Source organism: Rattus rattus, chromosome 5 (assembly GCF_011064425.1).
Source record: "Rattus rattus isolate New Zealand chromosome 5, Rrattus_CSIRO_v1, whole genome shotgun sequence".
Lineage (NCBI taxonomy): Eukaryota > Metazoa > Chordata > Mammalia > Rodentia > Muridae > Rattus > Rattus rattus.
In genome coordinates, this window is record NC_046158.1 from 157721263 (window position 1) to 157741524 (window position 20262).

General features: G+C 46.3%; 1 protein-coding gene across 1 annotated transcript; it reads right to left on the reverse strand.

The window, feature by feature from the left end:
• Positions 1 to 2: 2 nt before the first annotated feature.
• Positions 3 to 19868, reverse strand: Tcfl5 (transcription factor like 5). Its single transcript, XM_032904945.1, is given in 7 exon segments — positions 3 to 762; positions 12792 to 12933; positions 15927 to 16173; positions 17604 to 17766; positions 18189 to 18372; positions 19256 to 19568; positions 19571 to 19868. Coding segments are annotated over 7 exon segments (1470 nt in total). The 3' UTR covers positions 3 to 639.
• Positions 19869 to 20262: the final 394 nt, after the last annotated feature.

Here is a 20262-nt window from a genome sequence, read left to right on the forward strand (position 1 = left end):
CCTTTGTTCCAAACACACAGTTTATTACACATAAAGCAATGCCTCACAATATGGAAATGTGGGCATTAAAGCAATGTATTGCGAAAATGTTTATGGGCAAAAGGAGCTTTAAAAGAAGTCTCTGGAAAATCTTAGCAAAGTTTTAAAATGGCACTGCATGTTTCCAATAGAGTACCGTGAGACTGGAAATGGGGGGACAGAACAAATGAAATAAAGTTTCCAAACCTCTTCTAGTTAAGAACAATTTACCTTCTTCCAATTGCTAAAGGGGCACATTTAAAATGTAAACAAAATAAGTAAACGGCAATGTTTTCTTTAGTCTCGAGACTCAAGAAATTACCAAGGATGTTAATTTTTTTTAAGTTATCATGTTAAGAACACATGATGGTGTCGGACAGGTAATTGAAAAATTACTAATTATCAAGATGTCTTCATCCTCAAATGGTCATCCGGACATTAGTGGGTAAGTATTTTGTTTAGATAAATACTTTCACAAAATGTGCTCTCAAAGTCCTTACTAGAGTCCCACCAACTGGAGCCACATCCCTCTCGAGGACTCAGAGCTGAACTCCGGGGTGGCAGGCATGTGCATGATGCCGCAGGAACGGCGGTTCTCTCCCAGGGCCTGGGTCAGTCCAGTCACTTGATCTCCATGGCAGGGCTGCTCTGCAGACTGCCCTGTGCAGGGCAGGTCACCAGGGATTCGGGTCTGGTCAGCTTTAGCCTTCTGCCAGTTTTACCGCAAAACACGCTCTCAAATTCCTAAAGTCAAGAAGTGATTGTTAATGCACTGAGTTCAAACATATGAATGCTGCTAGTTTCAAAAGTACAAGATACTGAAATTAGGAATCGTGAACTACTCAAAGTATAGTCTTCTAAGGTATCACAAATGTACACATCTTGTGAGAGGTATGAGAAAACAGGGGTCTCTAATTTCCCTAGTAGCAGTTACACTGTATGTGTTATTTTTATTTTTTAGGTTTTCCAATAAATTCTCAGTGACTAAGCACATTGTCAAAATGGCCATTTTTTTTATTTGTGGTTAGAAAAAAATAAAATGTACCATTTTCATCATTTGTTAAATGTCCAGGTTGATGGCTATCTCGTCACTGGAGAGAATCCCTGGTCAGCCAATGGCTAGGTACAGTCCCCGAGGTGGCTCTGCATAGACCAAAAGCAGCTCCCTGCCAGCTGCTAGTCTTTGCTCAGTAACCCAGCTCTCTCTGCCTTTTTAAGGCCTTAGGTCTAAAGGCTAGGCAAGGCCAGCCCCAGATCATCAGACAGCTACCAAGTCTGACGACCCAAACATTGGGGGAAGACACCTCAGGAAGGTTAATCTAGAAGACACGGGAAAAAGTCGGTAACCATTTCCATAACTTTGTAGAATGCAGAATGTGGGAACTCCTACAAGATAACTAACCCTGAGAGGAAAGAGACCAATATTTGTCTCAATTCAAATACACAATAGAGACCTTTAAGTGCAGAGGCATGGGGGGATGGCCATCTACAAAAGAGAAAATGTCAGGATGTGCTTTAACTCCTTGAAGTGAGAAGGTAGTGAACTAACCCTGTCCAAAGCTGGGCTCAAGGACGTGGGCCTTCAGTGCTCCATTCCCCATTTTTGTACATTTAGAAATTAATCCAGGGTTTGCATGTTTTGCTTTGGTAACTATATTTACCAAATAAATATATGGTTGTTTCATCATCTGCAGGTTAACAAATTCTAAGGCATAAAGTACATTCACTGTGACCACAACCAGAAGCTTCTTCCAAAATGTCTTATTCCAAGCAGCACCTCTGTCCTCATTAACCATGGCATCCCACTGCTTGCCCTGATACACACCAGTTTCCATCTCTTGAGTCTGACCTCTCCAGGCACCTCACACTGGTGACTGGCTTATGTCATTCAGCTTGTCAGGGTGTCCATAGAGCAGGTGTCAGAATGTCAATCCTCCTCACGGCGGAACACTGCTGTGGGTATCCATAAGCTTCTGCATGTCCACTCTGTTGATAAGCACTGCTGCTGTGAATGCTCAGAGCCAAATGTCAGTTTGAGTCTTTTCAATCTCCTGGGTTTATACTCTGCGTGGGAATTGCTGGGTCATGTGGTAATTCCGTTCTGAGAACTGTCAAACTCTTCTCCACAGTAGCTACACCAAGTTTTACCAACAGGGGCACACACAACTGTTAGAAATCCTCCACATCTTTTCTAACACTGGTTATTTTCTATCTTGATATTTGATTGACAGTGGTATCTCAATGTTTAGTTTTGTTTTCCAGCACCAGGGATCAAGCCCAGGGCTTTGCAAGGGCTCTAATACTAAGTTATATCCTCTGCCCCCTTGAGGGTGATGTCCTAGAAGTCAGTGCAGAAAGCCAAGAGAAGTCTTGAGAACCCACTTGGGCCCATTTCTGGCTTAACACTATGGGAGCAGCAGCTAAAGGCTTCTGGGAATAGACCTGAGAGAAAGGTGGAGTTGAGGGGATAGTTATGTCCTGGGTTCAATTCCCAGCATAAACTGGGTGTGGTGGCATTTGCCTGCAATTCTGGCACTTGAGAACTAGAGGCAGGAAGACCAGAAGTTCAAATTCTACCTCAGCTACACAGAGTCTGAGGTTAGCCTGGGCTACATGTGCTATAAGGTCTTGTCTCTAATAAAAAGAGAAAAAAGAAATGTTTTCTTTAAATGCATCCATTAGGAATAGAATCGGGGACATAAATTTTAATTCAGGAAGGACAGAGGAAGAATGGGTAAAGCAAACTCAACTAAAAAAAGACAAAAACAAAAACTAATGCACACAGAATAAAGCAAGGAAGCTGGAGCATGACCCTTAGCAAGGAGCCACCTAGAGGAGTAAAGGGGGAGGCAGGCACAGATCAGGACAAAGAGCACAGGGATGTTTTGTGTAAGATACTTTATTTTTAGAACAAATCGCCACATAGTTTTGGCCACTCAGTGACATACACACCACAGGTGCTTGCTGGGTGGCTGACAGATATTTCTGGTGGCATGTTCTAAAGGGGGAAAACTTCTACAACAAACAGCAGTTTCCCCGGGAGTGTTTGAAAGGTGTAACTATCTCTTGCTTTCCTACTGTTGCATCTGTGCCAACCGTGCTCCCACGAGGACCTTTGGAAACTTGTAGTCACTAAGCTGATGTCCCAATCCCAGAACCCCTGAACAGGTTGTGCTGTAGCAAAGGGCCCTATACCAGCCTCAGCAAAAGCTCTAGCTTCTAGGTTCTTTATCCACACACTGCAGAGCCCATCTAATGCTGGTGGCAGCCTTGCCTCTACTTGGGAGAGCTGTGTTTATTACCTGCTGTATCGACTCCATATTGGACTCCCCCCACCCCCACCAACATCTGGTGAAGTCAGTGGTAGAGAGGCTTCAGCTTCCCAGTGGACCAAGACAGGGCAACCCCACAGGCTGCATGAATGACACTTACCTGGTATGGGTCTGTTTTGCAGCAGGGGCTGTACTTGGATGAGATCATAAAGTATGCAGTTAATTGGACATTCTCCATCATATACATAATACGGCTTCTGGTTTATGCAAACCAGAGCATGGAGTAATACTGGTAGGCAGACAGACCAAGAGCTGCTAGCTGTCAATGGTAGACAAGACCCTCAAGTCTTGCCATGAGGGCCTCAGAACCTCTGCAAGGAAGATGGTACTCAAAAAGACTGGGTGCAGTCTTGGCAAGGTGCATCCTTCCCTACCCTGGGTGCAAAAGGCTGAATCTAGGCTGAAAAGGATAATGGAGGAATTTTAGACTCAGGAAGGTGCACCACTGTATACCCAAACAGGGGACACTGCACACAAAGGCACACTGTCCACCTGCCTTGGCTCTTCAGGTCCAGGATCTCAGGCTGAGCCAGGAGCACCTCATAATTAAATTGAGGAGAAGACAGACCTAGAGGACACCCAGGAGGGTGATGTCCTAGAAGCCAGTGCAGAAAGCCAAGGGGTGTCTCCAGGACCTGCCTGGGCACCTGTCTGGCTAAATACTGAGAGGAGCAATGAAAGGCTTCTGGAAGTAGACCTAAGACCTGAGAGGAGAGCTGAGCTGAGAGGGTGCACAGGGTGTTTTTCAGCTAGCAGCAAGGAGGGCGAGGAACAGGGCAGTGCCAGCAGAGGACAACAGACCCACAGAGTTCCCCGGAACACTAGGAGAAATGGCAGCAGTTTTTATTCAGTGAGGAGAGAAGGCCTGGGGTCAGGTCCTGGGAGTAACCAGGTGACGGTGTGACTTCACAGCAAAGAGGCCTCCCTTGGTGACAAGAGGAGTGGGAAGCGGATGAGCCATGGACTGGCACAAGTGTTGTGTTGGGATGAGGAAGAGACTTCAGTACAGAGGGAGAGCCTTTAACATTTTGCTGAAGTTGACAGCCACAAATCCCTAACAGCCTTTTAACTACAACGATGTTGCCAGTGACCGGGGAAGTAGCTGTGCAGATGGGCATTGCTGGGACAAGAAGCAAAATATAAACATTAACAGTGCCAGGTTACAGTCACTCACGCTCCACAGCCAATCTTGACCACAGTGCTCTCTTATGTAAGACAGTGTGCAAAAGGCCGCAGAACTGAGTGCGAGGCTGGTGATGCAAGTTAGGATGTGACAGCGTCAACGGTGCTGACGTGACACGTGGTGGCCAAGGGGTGGAAATGCTTCCCACTTCTCCCTCACTGTACCACTGTATATCAAGACTGCCAAGGGTCAAAGCTTTAACACTGATAATGGAGTTCTGATAAACTAGTCTAGCTCTTGTACAGTACTGCTGTCATCATAGGCACAAGCTCAAGATTTTAAATTTCCTTTGGTTGTCTTTTAAGTATAGACTTAAAAGGGACTTCTCATTGTGGTACATTTATATGCATCCAGTCTTCTGGATACAGAAAAAAAGCCTTTTTTCACAGTTTGTAGTCATACTAAAAATCAAAATCAAGGGGTTGGGGATTTAGCTCAGTGGTAGAGCGCTTGCCTAGGAAGTGCAAGGCCCTGGGTTCGGTCCCCAGCTCCGAAAAAAAGAACCAAAAAAAATAAAAATAAAAATAAAATAAATAAAATAAATAAAAAAAATCAAAATCAAGCAAGATTTTGCCCTTTCTGTTCCAAAGATTTGTTTTCTCTGAGCTCACCCTAAAAAATGTTCATGTGGGGCTGGAGAGATGGCTCAGGGGTTAAAAGCACTGGCTACAATTCCAGAGGGCCCACGTTCAATTCCCAGTAACTACACAGCAGCTCACAACTGTCTGTAACTCCTTTTCCAGAGGGATCCAACATCCTCACACAGACATATATGCAGTCAAAACACCAACGCACATAAAATAAAAATAAATGAATTATAAAAAAAAGAATTTTCATGCTTTTAACCCAAAATCATTTCCCAAGCCTCTAGTATGAGACAAAAGTGAGTCTAGTGCCTTCTCTGCTATGTGGGTTTTGGTACAGAGTACAGTGATAATACCAACATGTCTAAAACTTATCTTCTTATAAACTTTAAGATTTTGGGCCCTGCAAAACTACAGAGCCCTTGACCTCCTCACGGCTGGTAAGGATGGCATCTGCATGTTCCTGGGAGAGAGGTGCTGCTACTACGTCAAGCAAGTCTGGCCTGGTGGGGACCCATAGTGAGTCACTCCACAAACTGTCTGATGAGCTCTGCCAGTGCAACCTGGGCACATCTCTATTCCACTCTTTCTGGCAGTCTTCACTCTTCACATGGCTAGCTCCAGGCATAGAGCCGATGGTACTAATCTGTTTTGTCTTCTAGCTCCTTGCCTTCTCTTCTTCCTCCAGGAATGGATTTTTGACGTCTCCAGGATGGCAGTTAACTAGATGCTCCTACACCATACGCCAGCCCACAGACTCTTGACTCCCCCTCACCGACACCCCCAAACACTGTCCCTTGCCAGCAGGAAGTAGCCAGATCTAAACCACCACCCCTATATTCAAAAAGATTGGGATGTGAGGCTGGAACCCTTCATGCACCACTGGGAAACCCTGTCTGCCCTCCTTCCCCAACACCACCTACACTGAAAAAACTCAATCAAAGAAAATGGCTCCAAGAAATCAGGCAACTGTCGCAAGCTCCTCTCCTGATGCTGTCAGCCACCCAAATCCCCACCTAAGGGCTCTTGACCATATGTGGGCACAGACCCAGGTTATGGCTGACACATAAGTCTGTAAAACTTCCCCATGCTAGCCCTGGTGCACAACTTCCTCAGTCCTGATCTTCAGGAGCAGCAGCTAATAAACCTGCCTTTATTTACTTTTAATCTCGTCTATATCTGTGCTACTGGGGAAAGAAAAAGCCCATCACTTAGGCATCTGTAATTCACTACAAAAATCATTCAGACACATAAGCAACCTAAGAAAATGAGCAGGCCCAAATGGGTTCTTGTGATTTCTATGTCTAAAATTTAAAAATTACTACTAATTAAAAAACTAATTACTATGCCTGAAATTAAAAAATCACCACCAGTGACCCAACTCCAAAAGGGACATTCTGCAAATCTCTTCAAACCTCAATGCCACCATAAACAGGGGTGGTAGGATTATAGTTGCTTAGACTGAGGGGTAGAATCAAACACAGGACATGAGTAATGGCTGGACAGTGGGGCCAGAGGAAGAAACTGGAAGAACAAAACAAAAACGCCGACAGGTCGTTTTAAGAATCCTTACAGAAGCATCAGTAAGACTGGGTGTCAGACTTTGTCACCAGCTCTGTGGAGCTGATATGAGTCAAGATCTGTCTTTTAGAGGTCTGTGTAGACAAAGTTCTAGATGAGGATAGAAGTCTGTAACTGTGTCTAAAGAGTGTGTGTGTGTGTGTGTGTGTGTGTGTGTGTGTGTGTGTGTGTGTGTGTGTGTGTGGCGTGGGGGGTTCAGTTATTAAGAGCATTGACTACTTTTCCAAAGGACCCAGGTTGAATTCCCAGACATAGTTGTTCCCAACCATCTTAAGTCCAGTTCCAGGAGATTCAAAAGCACTCTTCTAGCCTCCATGGGAACACAGAGTTCACAGACACACATGCATGCAAAATATTCATACACATAAAGTTTTTAAAGTTTTTAATGGAATGTGTGCATAGATGCAGTAACCACACATCAGCTGAGGACTGGGGAATGGCACAGTTATTCTTGTGCACTTAGCTCTGCTCTACCTACATCAGCTCGCCCAGCACCGCTGCATCTCCATCAGGGGCTGGCCAGACCTGGAAACTCAGCATGCCTAGCCCAAGATGGCTACAATCCATCCCTCAACCTTCCCATTGTGTCCCACGCCCAGTACCCACAGCAGTGCTGATATCGCTGGCTATTCTCTCCCCTGCCCTCTGCCAAATCTGTCTCCAGAGCTACAGCTGTAGCCTCCTACCAGACCCCAGTAACAAGTAATGGGCATGAAATGTGGTCCGACTGTGCTATCTTCTCAATCCAAAATCCTTTCAGGGGTTCTGGTTCTCAGAAGATCCCAGAACCACTGTACTCCGGGCTGCCAATCCTATGTTCCCTTCAACCCAGACACTGCTCTCTCTCCTCAGCCATGACATGTGCCAGTCCCACTTGAAAACCTGTGAACTGCAGATCCCTGGCCCGCATATCCTGACTAAAATCCAAAGCTCCCCTGCAGTCCTACTGGCCCCCAGAGGCTTCCGCCCACGGCAGGATCTGACCGGCACTCACTGTGTACTGTCTTCTGTTTCCCTCTGACCCAGCAGGAGCCCTCATCTCCATCAGGTCCCCAGAGTCTGCAGTGAAATGGACACTAACAAAACTTGGGGAAAACACAACTCTCATTACTGAGCCCTAAAGAATAGGAATATTCATGCAAATACGAGGGAGAGGGTTGTGTGGAAATAATCAAACCTGAGTCTGCAGGCCAATAACCTGATCCAGAAACCGTCTACGAGGTCAGTGAGACAAAGTCTCAGAAAAAGCCTAGAAACGTAATAGCTTTCCCCACGGAAAAGGACATGAATTGGTTATCCAATAGCAAAGAGGCAGCCCTGAAAACACAGATACAAATGATGTCATACAGACTAAGTGAGTTATAGTTAGAAATTTACATAGTATACACACATATACATTCACATAATACATATATACATATAGACATATGCATGAAACAATTATAAAAAAGAGGCCATGAATTTGAAAGAGAACAAGGAGGGATGTAATAGGAGGGTTTAGAAGGAAAGGTAAGGGGGAAATAATGTAATTATGTTATAATCTCAAAAAGAAAAAAATCCTTAGTTTTAAAAACTTCATTTTTTTTGAGTATATTATTAAGATTTTATTTAAAATTATGAACACTTTTTTGGACTGGATTATATCAACCATTTACCACAAACAGGTACACAAAGCCAAACACTAAGTCTTTTTAACAAATAGTCAAGCTTTATTGTAAGACAGACCAGCAGTCTATTCTTGCAAATAACGTTGTCAATAACCATAAAGACCCAATTAGAGTAGGCACCGCTCTACGGGCACTCCAGGTGTTCCTACAGAAAGCTCAGTAACAATACATTGTACAGATGCAAACGCCACTCAAGACACAAATGACAGAAAGGGTCAAAGACAAGGACGGCAAGGTGCAGTTCAGTGTGGCTGGCTCCCTGGAGGCCTCTCACAGGCGCCCTTGTCAAGGCTCCGGGTCTGCTGTGCAATCTGAACCTATTTCTCAGCACACTCAGCTGGGCCCCACACAGCATGGCACAAATTGGTTGTCAATTTGACTACATCTGGAATTAAGTAAACCCAAGCACCTGGGCTCACCTGTGAGCGGCTTTTTCCTTAACTAAATCACATGAGGTGAAAAGATCCACCTTTGATCTGGGCCACACCTTCTGCTTGCTGCCTACATAAAGGACTTGAAAGAATGAAGCTTGCTCTCACTCTCGCTTCCAAGTCCATGTCTTCACTGGCATTACGGCCTACTTCTTCAGGCTTCCAATGTGTACTGGAGACAAGCTGAGACCTCACCGACTGAAAAACTACAGGAATCTTGGACCTTCTGTTGGTAGACAGGCAGTGTAGGCCTGGCTGGACCACAGCGTGTAAGCCATTCTAATAAATCCCCCTTATATATGTCTACATAATATGCAGATGCATTCTATAAGTTTGTTCCTCTAGAAAACCCAGAGTAATACAGGATTTTGGTACCAGAAGTGGTGAAGTATAAGGGTGATTTTTTTTTTAAGTATCTGGAATACACTTCTCAATTTGCCAACACCTACAGTAACTGAAGCCATAGGGGCAACAGCACATTTGAAGACCTTTACTGTCCCCCTTTTTCTTGTGCCAAACCTTTAGTGTTGCGATATTGCTACTCATTTGCATAAGTTACTGAAGCCTCTCCTGGAAGCTCAGAGAGTACTGAAAACCCATGGCATGAACGGAAGGAGACAAATGCATTGGATTATCCTGACTGACCAACTGTGAGAGGCAACAGATTTAATGATTCTGTATATAAAACTTTCAACAATTTGTGGGAAAATAAGGAAAATGAGGATGCCGGTTGCTTGTTCCTAGCATCTCTGGATAAATTGACAAAGGAAAAGAATGAGCTCTGTGATAAGATTAACCAACGTCTAACATCTCAGAATACAGAGGAGGAGAACAATGAACTTAGTGATAAAATTGACTGGCTTCATGTGCACATAAACAGTCTAAAGGTTCTAAGTGTGCCCTGGAAGAGAATCTTCTCTCCAGCAGCCACAGAACAAGTTGCAGAAAATCAAATCCAAGTCCTCATTATAAGGTTGCCTGAATTTCAGCAAAAATTCAAGTCCCAGCCTCAGAGGGTGTCAGCGATTAAAGTAAGGGCATTAACTGGTAAAGAATGAGATCCTGCAACTTGGGATGGGGATGTGTGGGAGGAAACTACTGAAGCGGAGAACTTTGAACCCTCAGATTCTCAGGGGTTTATCTTCACCTGAAGTCGTCTCTATCCTCCAAAGACGATGAACTCACACCTCCACTCCCAGAAAGATCACCTTTTCCATGTTTGACTGAGAAAAAGTAATCGTTCATTGTAAAAACAGCAGTGACTTTGTCTAAAGAAAATGCCAGGCAAGACAATACTGGTGTCCCTCAGGGCCATCAGCAGCTGCCTCTAGACCTGTAACCAGACTTAAGGCTAAGCAGGTTCCTAGAGGAGAGTGTGTGTAGTCCACAGGGAGGTGGGCTAATACTGGAGGGTGTAATGAGTTTGCTAGTTCACTCCAACAGAAGTCTGGGGAATGTATGTGGGAATGGATTTTAAGGATGCGGAATAATGGTGGTTAGTTTACTGGATCAGGCTAACTTTACTGATATGGCCCTGAGTGAAGATTCTAGGTTTAACGTTGAAGGACTTGGAGATGCTTGATATCCCTTGGCTTAGTGTTGATGAAAGAATTTTAAGGCTCAGAGAACTTGCAATGCTAGAGTGTGTATACTGGGTAAAACCTCATTCTCCACCATGGAAGGCCCAGAAGGCATGCCCTTCACTAGTGCACAGTGGTGAGGCACCAGCACGATCCAAGAGCCTCACTGTTGCCCTTTCCCTGTGCTGGAGATGCTGCTGCTCAGGTGGATGAATCAAATGCAGTGTCTCTGAGGCCTGAAGCGGCAGGGGCCAGGAGGCAGCACTGAGCCACCAAAGGCAGGGTGGCCGCAGTTATCAATGGGCAGCAGAGACAAAGCCATGTCCATGATGGTCTGACTTGCACTGCTCAGCACAGGCCTTTGTTACTGGCTAATCAATCAAAGTGTTTCTAGGCATGAAATAGGTAAGAAACATACTACATTCTTGTTTGATCTACCTAAGTGGAAAAATTCTCAAATAAAGGCCACACTGGATTGTGGCAAAATGAACTCTTGGCCCATGAACCAGTGTCTATACATGAGCCACTTCTCAGACCCAGAGCCCCTTGAATGAAGGATGACCAGGTTCCCCTGAGGAAGGACCTTGGTAAAATAGGTACCTGAGTTTTACTGTTAGCTTTTCTTCAATCGTTCCCAGACAAACTTACAGCCTTTTACAAGATGAACTGTACAGCGGAGGAGATACAGAATGGGTAGCAGAGGAAGCTGATTATAAACACAGCTAAGGCTCTGACCAGTTGCAGAAACAAAGATTATAACTGACATGAATGTTTTTGTCATATTTTGTTAAAAATGTTAGTAGAAATGTTTTTCTTTTCTTGATTTCTTTAACATGTAATGTAACATCAATTGAAAGAATATCAGTGGTTATCATATTTAAGTTTGAAATACAAAAGGATGTCCCTTAAAGGACATTACAAACCATTACAATGTGTTTGTGGTTGTTTTAAGAACTTACATTATGGGAGGTGTAATTATGACCTGGTTAAATATGTAATGCTTTGCAAGTGTACTTGGGAAGAGCTGTGTCAATGTTAGGTGTAATTATGACCTGGTTGTCGTTTCATTTGGAAGTTAAGCATGACATATGGAGATATGATTCTATGGTGATATGACAAGGGTGGAATTGTAATGGCTGTTCTTGGTGTCAACTTGACTACATCTGGAATTAACTAAAACCCAAGCAGCTGGGCTCACCTGTCAGGGTTGGTTTTTTTGTTTTTGTTTTTTTTTCCTCTCTCTCTAAATTAAATTATTTCACGTGGGAAGACCCATCTTTAATCTGAATCTTTTGAGGTGGGAAGCTCCACCTTTAATATGGGCTAGCCTTCTGCTGGCAGCCTATGTAAAGTAAAAGGAAGGTGGAAGCTTGCTCTTTGCCTGCTTGCTCTGGCTGGCAACTTCATTTCTTCACTGGCATGAGAGCCTACTTCTTTTGGATTCCCGTGTGTACTCAAGATTCTTGGACCTTTGTTGGATTAGCTGGACCATTCTAATAAATCCCTTTTTTCTGCCAGTCTGATCCTCCAGTAAACCTTAATATACCAGGGCTTCACTTACTTCTCTAAGGCCTTATTATCCCTGAAGGTGGTTATAACCACCAGAATTCTGAGATCAAAACCTGGCACTGAGGTCTCCTAATCACAGCACAGAACCAACCCACGACTGCTCCCTTTCTTCCACTGCATCTCAGGGCTAAGCCAACTCCCAAACCAAGCTGTCCTGGCAAACCCAGGAGGGCTGGCCTGCTATTACACCCCACGTGTGGACAGAAAGGAACGGTGTCAGCAGTCCCTAAGGAACCAGAAGCGTGTGGGCATCGAAGGCTCAGCCTGGCCTCGTTAAATATACTACAAAAATCTAGTAATTTTTTTTCTCAACCAGAAGTCCAGACTCTTGACTTGGCATTTATCTGCACCCAAACGCAATGTCTTTTTTGCTATTCTTGCTTTCATTTCTTTCAGAGCTTTTTTTTGAAAGCTTCCCTAGAGCTTTACAAACACTAGGCAAGTACTCTGCCACTAAACTACTTCTGCTGTTCTTACTAAGTCCTGAGAGGACAAACCATGTCCTGAATGCTGTTCAAACCCAACATAACAGACTGTGAACAATAGGTACAGTTTGGTATTTGACAATTGACACTTGACAGTCATATATTTCATAAGCAACTCTGGGTTGTGACTATGACTTCAGTAAGTGACATCAACAGGGAGAACTCCCTTCATATGAACTACACATTTGACCTCAGAGCCCAGGATACCCAGAGCAGTCTGGGAGGAGGGATCAGAGGCAACACTGACAAATAACACAGAAGATTCTCAAGCTCTGCGCACTGCTCAGCCACCAGATCAAGAGAATCCCCATCTTCACTGAGCAAACTTAGGAATACCAAAGTCCACTTCATGAATACTCACCTTTTTAAGAGAATCCCCATGTCTTTCCTGAATGTACTTCAGGAATGCTGTGGTCCACTGAAGGGTTGTTGCTTTATCTGTCTCCGCATTGCAGAATGGAACTAAAAGATTCAGCTCATCACAGCAAATGCGGATTCTGCGCCTGCAGTCAAAATCCACAGTAATCATACAGGGAAGCTGGTGAAGTGCAGGAGCATCAGAGCTCATAGTTCACTCAAATAAAGCAGAAAGCATGGAGCTGCCCTCTGAGGTCCGGAAGCCTCGGGTGAGTCAGAAGGCCACAGCCACTAAGCACTGAGGCTACTGCTGCCCATGATCCCCAGGGCACCTGCAAGCCCTGATGGCCTCTGGGTCCCTATACTTTCTCTATTTACTTCTCATGGCCCAGTTCTCTACATCTGGAATGACTGCAAATCCCTGAACTCAGAATCAAAATTCTGTGTGAATGTTTTCTGGATAAATTTTTTTTCATTGTTTTTTCTTTTCTTGCAGTGCTGGGCACTGAACTCAGAGCCATATTGTTATTCAGGACTCGTGGCTTGTTTACAATATATTAGAAACACCTACTCAGGTACATGCATACATAGCTTTCAAAATGAGTGGGACATGATAATGCACACCTCTAATACAGCACCTCAGAGTGAGGCGGAAGAAACATAAATTCAAGGCCAGCCTGGGCTATGTAATGAGACTCTGTCCCATAAAGTAAACTTGTCCTTTTTTTAAAAAGAGAATTTAGTGCTTGAGTTGACCATCATATATTTCATAAGCAAGTCTGGGTTGTGACTATGACTTCAGTAAGTGACATCAACAGGGAGAACTCCCTTCATATGAACTACACATTTGATCAATGGTAGGATGGTTGCTTGCCTATTATACCCTGGGGTCCTGGCTTCCATCACCATCACCAAAAAGAAACTTCTTGAGAGAACTGTCACACCCTGTTTTAAGCTTTGGATAGCACATCCAGTAATAAGCAAAGTCCTCACTGGGCTGACACAAACAGTTAAACAGCACAGCTCATTCTACACAGCTAGAGTCAAATGGTAACTGGCACTCACTGGATGCACTCTGACTTCTAGGTGAGAGTCCAAACTCCTTTCCTATGAGATCAGGTAGTTCTGACCCCAGGACTGTGCGACAGGTAGCAGCAACCTTATCCTACCGATGAGAAACCTCAAGAAGCACTGAACTCACTGGAAACCACTCAACAAGGAGCTGTGGAGACCTCAACGGAGCAGTCGCTCGCTCGTGCTCACTCAGTACAGCAGGGTGAGCAGAGCCTGCTTTACCCTTCACAGCAGGAAGCAGGATAAGGGAAGTCAGTCCCTCAGGTAGAACATGGCCTGCATATAGATATGCCTGGGCTGCACAAGGAAACCCTACCTCAAAGAAGAGACCACAACAGGGCTGGAGAGATTGGAGAGATGCACAGCAGTAAAGAGCATGCTTTGCAGAAGACCCAGATGTGGTCACCACATCCACAGTGGCTCCCAACCATTTATAATGGTTCCAGGATCTTCACAGCAGCACCAGGTACATACAACATGGTACACTAGGTACATACATGTAGGCAAAACACTCATACACACACAAAAAAGTAAATAAATAAATCTGAGAGAGAGAGCAAGAGAGCGAGAGAACCCAGCTGGAGAAAAGCTCAGGGGCTAGTTGCTCTTCCAGAGGACCCAGGTTCAATTCCCAGCACCTACAACATTCATAATTCTAGATTCAGTTAGAATCCAGTGCCCTCATCTGGCCTCCACAGGCATACAAGGAGTATACAGACATACATGCAGGCAAAACACTATGTCAAAATATTTTAAATAAAAATAAAGGATCTACCCAGTTTTAATATATCCCTCTAAAAAGCAAAAAAGTCATCTTGACTCAACATTCAATAATGGGACTTCCATACCTAATACTATCTCATTAAATGCTATTACTATTCAGGGCTGGAGTCATACAAATAAAAAAGTAAATAAATAAATCTTAAATTTAAAAAGAGAGAGAGAACACAGCTAGAAAGAAGGCCCGGTGTCTTCCAGAAGACCAGGGTTCAATTACCAGCACCCACATAGTGGCTCACAACTGTCTGTAACTCTTGTTCCAAGGAATCTGACCCTTATTCAGCCATACATGCAGGAAGAACACCAATATACATAAAACAAAAATAAATAAATTAAATACTATTATTCCTGAGTTAAAAACAGACATGAAATAATAAGTAACCAAACTGATTATTATTGAACATCATAATAAAACCCCACTTCATCAGGGTGGTGGTGGTGCACACCTCCCAGCACTCAGGAGGAAAAAGCAAGTGGATTTCTGTGGGTTCGAGGCCAGCCTGGTCTACAGAGCTAGTTCCATGACAGCCAGGGCTGCACAAGGAGCCCATCTCAAGCAAAACAACTCTGACTTCAGCAGAGAAAATTTACAGCCTTGATACTACCCTGAGGAGCACAAATAAAATGCAAGCAAACTTACTTCAGTAACAGTTTTAACCTCCTCTTTCCCAACATTCTTTTTTCTTTTCTCCCGCCTCCCCCACCCCCCTTTTCTGAATGCAGGGTTTTGTTACGTAAGACTGGTGTAGAATTCGCTGTGTCCCAGACTGTCCTCAACCTCGAGGCTTCATCTTCTCCAACTTCATCAGCATGGTGGTGCTTCCTGACTACTACAGCACAAATGTGTGCCACCACACCTGACTCTTCCCAACCAAAACAAGGCTACGTTACCGACTGTCCAACTAACCTGAAGGCCCCATCCCCTCCCCTTCCGGGCCTGCTGACCACTGGCATTACTAGTGTCTGGGAACTGGGGCTTTGGGAGATTAGTGAGCAGCAGCCCACTGAGGACCTCAACTGTTCAGGGTCATGGTTCACACTGGGAGCCTGGTTCAGTGACAGGGACCACCATGTGATGGGCCCTCCTGTCTGATGGCCTCGGAGCATGCCACCGGAGTAATCAATCAGGAGGGCCTCTGCCACTGCAGTCAGTCAGAGCAGGAGCCCACCAGACACCAGAGTCTAGGGGACACCTAAGCCTCCCTCCAAGCAGAGGATGACTCATACAAAGGTCAGCAAATCTCAAACAACTGTGCGTGGAGCTGACAGCCCATCGCTGTATTACCTTCTATCTCGTTCCATTCGGTTGTGCCTCTCCCGACGCTGAGACCTTCCTCCCTGGGGCCCGCTCTGCGTCTGCTCCCCCAGGTTTGACTGTGAGGACTCTGAAGACTGCCAGGTGCCCTGTGAAGCTGTAGAGCCTTCGCCCACATTCTGAATCTCTCCGAGGGCTCTTCGTTCCACACTTGTGTCCAGCTGGCGGATTCTACTCCGATTCCTCTTATTGATTGCTTGTTTACATAGCGCTTCTTCTTTGCAAAAGAAGAAAAAAGTGGTCATTTAGTTTTTTTATTCTTAACTTATCCCCATTAATGTTGAATATCTTTGGCATCTTGTTTGGGTTTGTTTTTTCTGACAGAGTCTCATGAAGCCCAATTTGCCTTAACTCACAATGTAGCTGAGGATGTCTGTGAATTCCTGATCCTTCTAAGCACGGGGACTACAGGTGTGCGCCATTCTGTTCTAGGTTTTTTCCCTGTGTGTCTGTATATGCTTGTTCATGCACACACATGCTTTGCATTTCAATCCTATATTCTGACAGAGACTCTGGGCAGTGAGCTCCAATCCTATAGCACACTGCAAACTTTGATTAAAACACCCCTTCTGAGTGCCGTGCAACCAACACAACTATGCCAGCTTCTCCCTCTTTTTTATTTGGAGCTCAGGGACTGAAGTGCTCTACCATTGCACTAAAACCCCCATTCCTCCCTGTTTTAGTCAACAGTTGTTATTACCCATGAACATATAAAGAAAGACATTGTTTTCTTTTTCTAGAACTTAGGATGGAAAAGGTGTATTATTTTCAGCAAAAAAAAAATATTTTCTTCACATCGAATTTTTCTAACATGAAAATTGATACTTTACCTCACATGAGAACAAAACATAAGTGGTTCATAGTTAAATATGTTCTCAGGCTAAAGTGAGTCCACAAAAAAGAAAAAAAGAAAAAGAAAAGACAGCTTTTATTTACACTTTATTGTGCACATAGTACAGAAATAAGTCAAATTCAATCAGACCAAAAAAGAGGGCAGGTGATAACCTCTCCCACACTTTGCAAAAAGCCAAGGGCCCTTAACACCAATTCTAGATAACATCTTAAGAGAGACAGAGAAGAACTCAGAAGCTCTCTCTGGTGCTTTCCTCCTTGGCCACCGTAGTAGGCACCAGGCCCATCTCGATGTTCGTCTACCTACACTGCTTCTGTACACCAGAGACCTTCTGCTAAGCCCTGCCACTCCCATGACACAGTGCATTTCTTTCTCTTCTGAGCTCTCAGGTGATTTCAGACCCCATCATCGCCCACAAAGTATGAAATAAAATAAGATGCAGCCAGGCAGCGGTGGGCAGCAATTATGCACGTCTTTAATCCCAGAACTCCAGCGGCAGAAGCAGGCGGGTCTCAGAGTTCCATGCCAGCCTGGCTACACAGAGAAACCCTGCCCTCAAAGTGAAACAAACCAGACAAAAGTGCTTTCAGTGGCTAAGGCACTGGAAGATGTCTGTCCTTGTTCTACTGTTAAGAAAAATCTTCCAAATTCAAAATGTCCAAATTTGGGTCAACTCTGATGTTCAAAACTCAGAAGAGTTCAAAGAGATTACTGAGAACACTAAGGTTTCTTACCAGTCCCGGCTCCACCCACCAAAGCCCCCAGCAGCCACAGTTTACCCGGAATACACTTACCTCCCACTTTAATCCAAACCTGCTCCGGCAAGGCTTTGTTTCGACTACCTCCTGTTTGTTTGGTGGACTCAATCTCTTGCTGGTAACAGAAAGAAAATGCTCTAGGCAGTCCAATATCCTGGTGCTTGGCAGCTTCCAGTATAGAACATGAGTTACTAGAACTCTGGAAAAAATTAAGTAATAGGAATTTTATCAATATCAGCTCTCTACAGAACAAGTAAAATTATGCTCGACAGAATTATGCTCAAACCTTCTGAAAAACTTTCCTTTCATCTTTAAAACAAAGAGATTTTCACTGTGTATCTGTGTGAGTTTGTTCTCATGACTGTAGGTGCTCCCCACAAAGCTGAAGTTAACCAGCAGTTGTGAGACGGGAACCGACCTAGGATCTTATACTACAATAGAACGCATTCTTAACCATGGAGCTATCTCTCTAGCCCTTTTATTATGTTTCTTAATTGCTCCTAACAATATGAACATTTCAACTTAAAAAGGCCACCGAGAGGTACTGAAAAACAAAAATCCTGGGACAAGATCACACTAACTTACGAGCTCTGCATTTTAACACAAATGAGGAAGCTCTACCTGCGTCTGTGCAAGGCTGGCATTCCCACCAGTGGAGCAGGCACTTGTAAACAGTGGGTAGGTGAACTGCAAAGCAGTAGTGGCAGCAGCAGTTTTATTTTTCACTAAGGTCGTACATTTGTTTTGTTGCTGGTGAAGAGGAACATTCATTAATTCAGATGGATGTCGAATAAGAGTTACCAAACTGCCAAGACAAAAGAAAACCCAGAAACCTGAGGAATAAGTGGCAGAGAGGCTCCCAAAACATTGCCATCACCCATTCCACCACTAACAAGTCATGCTAGACTCTGCCCTGTTTCTCAATGGTCCCAGACATGGCCAAACGATCCACTGGCCAGTGGTGCTGGTGAAGTTCATTGCCTCCTCCCTGCCTGCAGGACTCCTTGATACCAATCTGTCATCCTTAAAATCTTGCAAGGATGGGCAAGACCAGGACAGCCAGAGTGGAAAACTGTGGAGTCAGTGATTTCAACAACCTGAGAGGACACTTAAGTGGGCCAGGAGCTGCCACAGTTTAGCTTAATCTTAAAATTCTCTCCTTTCCTCGACACAAGTCCACATTTGTAAGCCACTACCCCAAATTTGCACGAGAGGCCAGAGCCGCTACCCATGTCATTCAGGAAGGAGACAGGAGCAAAGGGAACAGTTCCCAGAATGCTTCCTCTCCTTTTTGGGGTGCAGAGACAGACTGAAGGTTCACAACCTCCACGGTACTCCTTAGAATTGCCACCCTGCACTTGTATAGAGTGCATCTTCCAGATCACCTTCAGGTAAGTCAGAGCAGACTGGCCTGAGAGCTATACCTAAGTACCCAGACTGCCTGCCCCTTTACACTGGCCCTCGAAAGTATAAGGCCTTCCCTGGCCCTTGTGTCCACGCAGACACCGCAAATAGCCCTGCTGACCCCGTCCTGGTAGCCTCCCCGGCCCAACAGGTGTCCCTGCTGGAGCCCTTCACGTATCCACCCAGATCCGGCAGGTGCCCAGATGGACCCCATCAAGCGGGCACCAGGTCTGTAATCAGGCCCCTCCTTCCCCGACGCCCCCGCGCCTGCGCCCCGCACGCACTTGTTGAGCGCCACGCCCGACTCGGCGGGCTCAGCACCGCGCGGCGCAGGCGGCTCGGCCGGCATACTGTTGAAGCGGTCCTCCAGGCGGACGCGTACGGTCGGCTTGGCCCGGGCCTCAGGTGCGCCGTCGGGCCCCGCGCCGCCCGCGCCTTCTTTGGCCGCGCCGTCCGCCCGCGTCCGCGTCCCGTCCGCACCGCCAGGCGTCTTCTCCGCCGCGCCCGCCTCGCCCAGCAGCATCATACGCAGCTCCTGGAAGTCGACGTGGCCCAAGCACGGCGCGTCGGCCGCCAGCGGCGGGCACAGCACTGGTACACAGGCGGCGCCGGCGCCAGCGAGCCTGCCGCGCCCGAGCCCGCGCCCGGGCCGGCCAGCAGCGCGGAGCCCAGGCGCGCCTCGAGCTCGCCGTCCGCCGCCTCCATGTGCGAGTAGAGGATGTGCTGCAGCTGCGTGTACTCCACTTCCGTCATCTCCACCAGGCTCAGGTCGGTGGTCGTGAAGCTCAGCCCCGGCTCTCCCAGCGCCGCGTCCCCGCCGCCCGCGCCCTCGGGGCCCGCCTCGCCGCCCGTCGCGCCCGCCTCAGGCGGCGGCTCCCGCGGCCCGGGGCCCGACATGCCGGAGCGGCGCGGCCCAACGGCGGGCGCGGGCGCGGGGACGGCGACGCAGACGCGGGCGGGCGGCGAGGCGGGGTCGCGGCCTCCGCAGACGACGCGCCGGCCACCGCGGGCGCGCCGTTGGGGGGGGAAACCGCTGAGCACCACAGGCGCAGTGCGCCTGCGCAATCCCGCCCACAACGGTAACTCCACCCCCTTTGGCCACGCCCTCCGTTACCCGCCGCCCCCAGCCAACTGCCCGCCCGCTTGCCCCGCCCCCGTGCCCCCCAACCCGTGGCCTGGGTGTGCTGCATCCTTGGGTTCAAACCCTGGACAAGCCACGCCCCCGCGTGACCACGCCCACTTAAAGATCACGCCCTCATAAAGACCCGCCCACTGACCCAAGTAGGCCTTA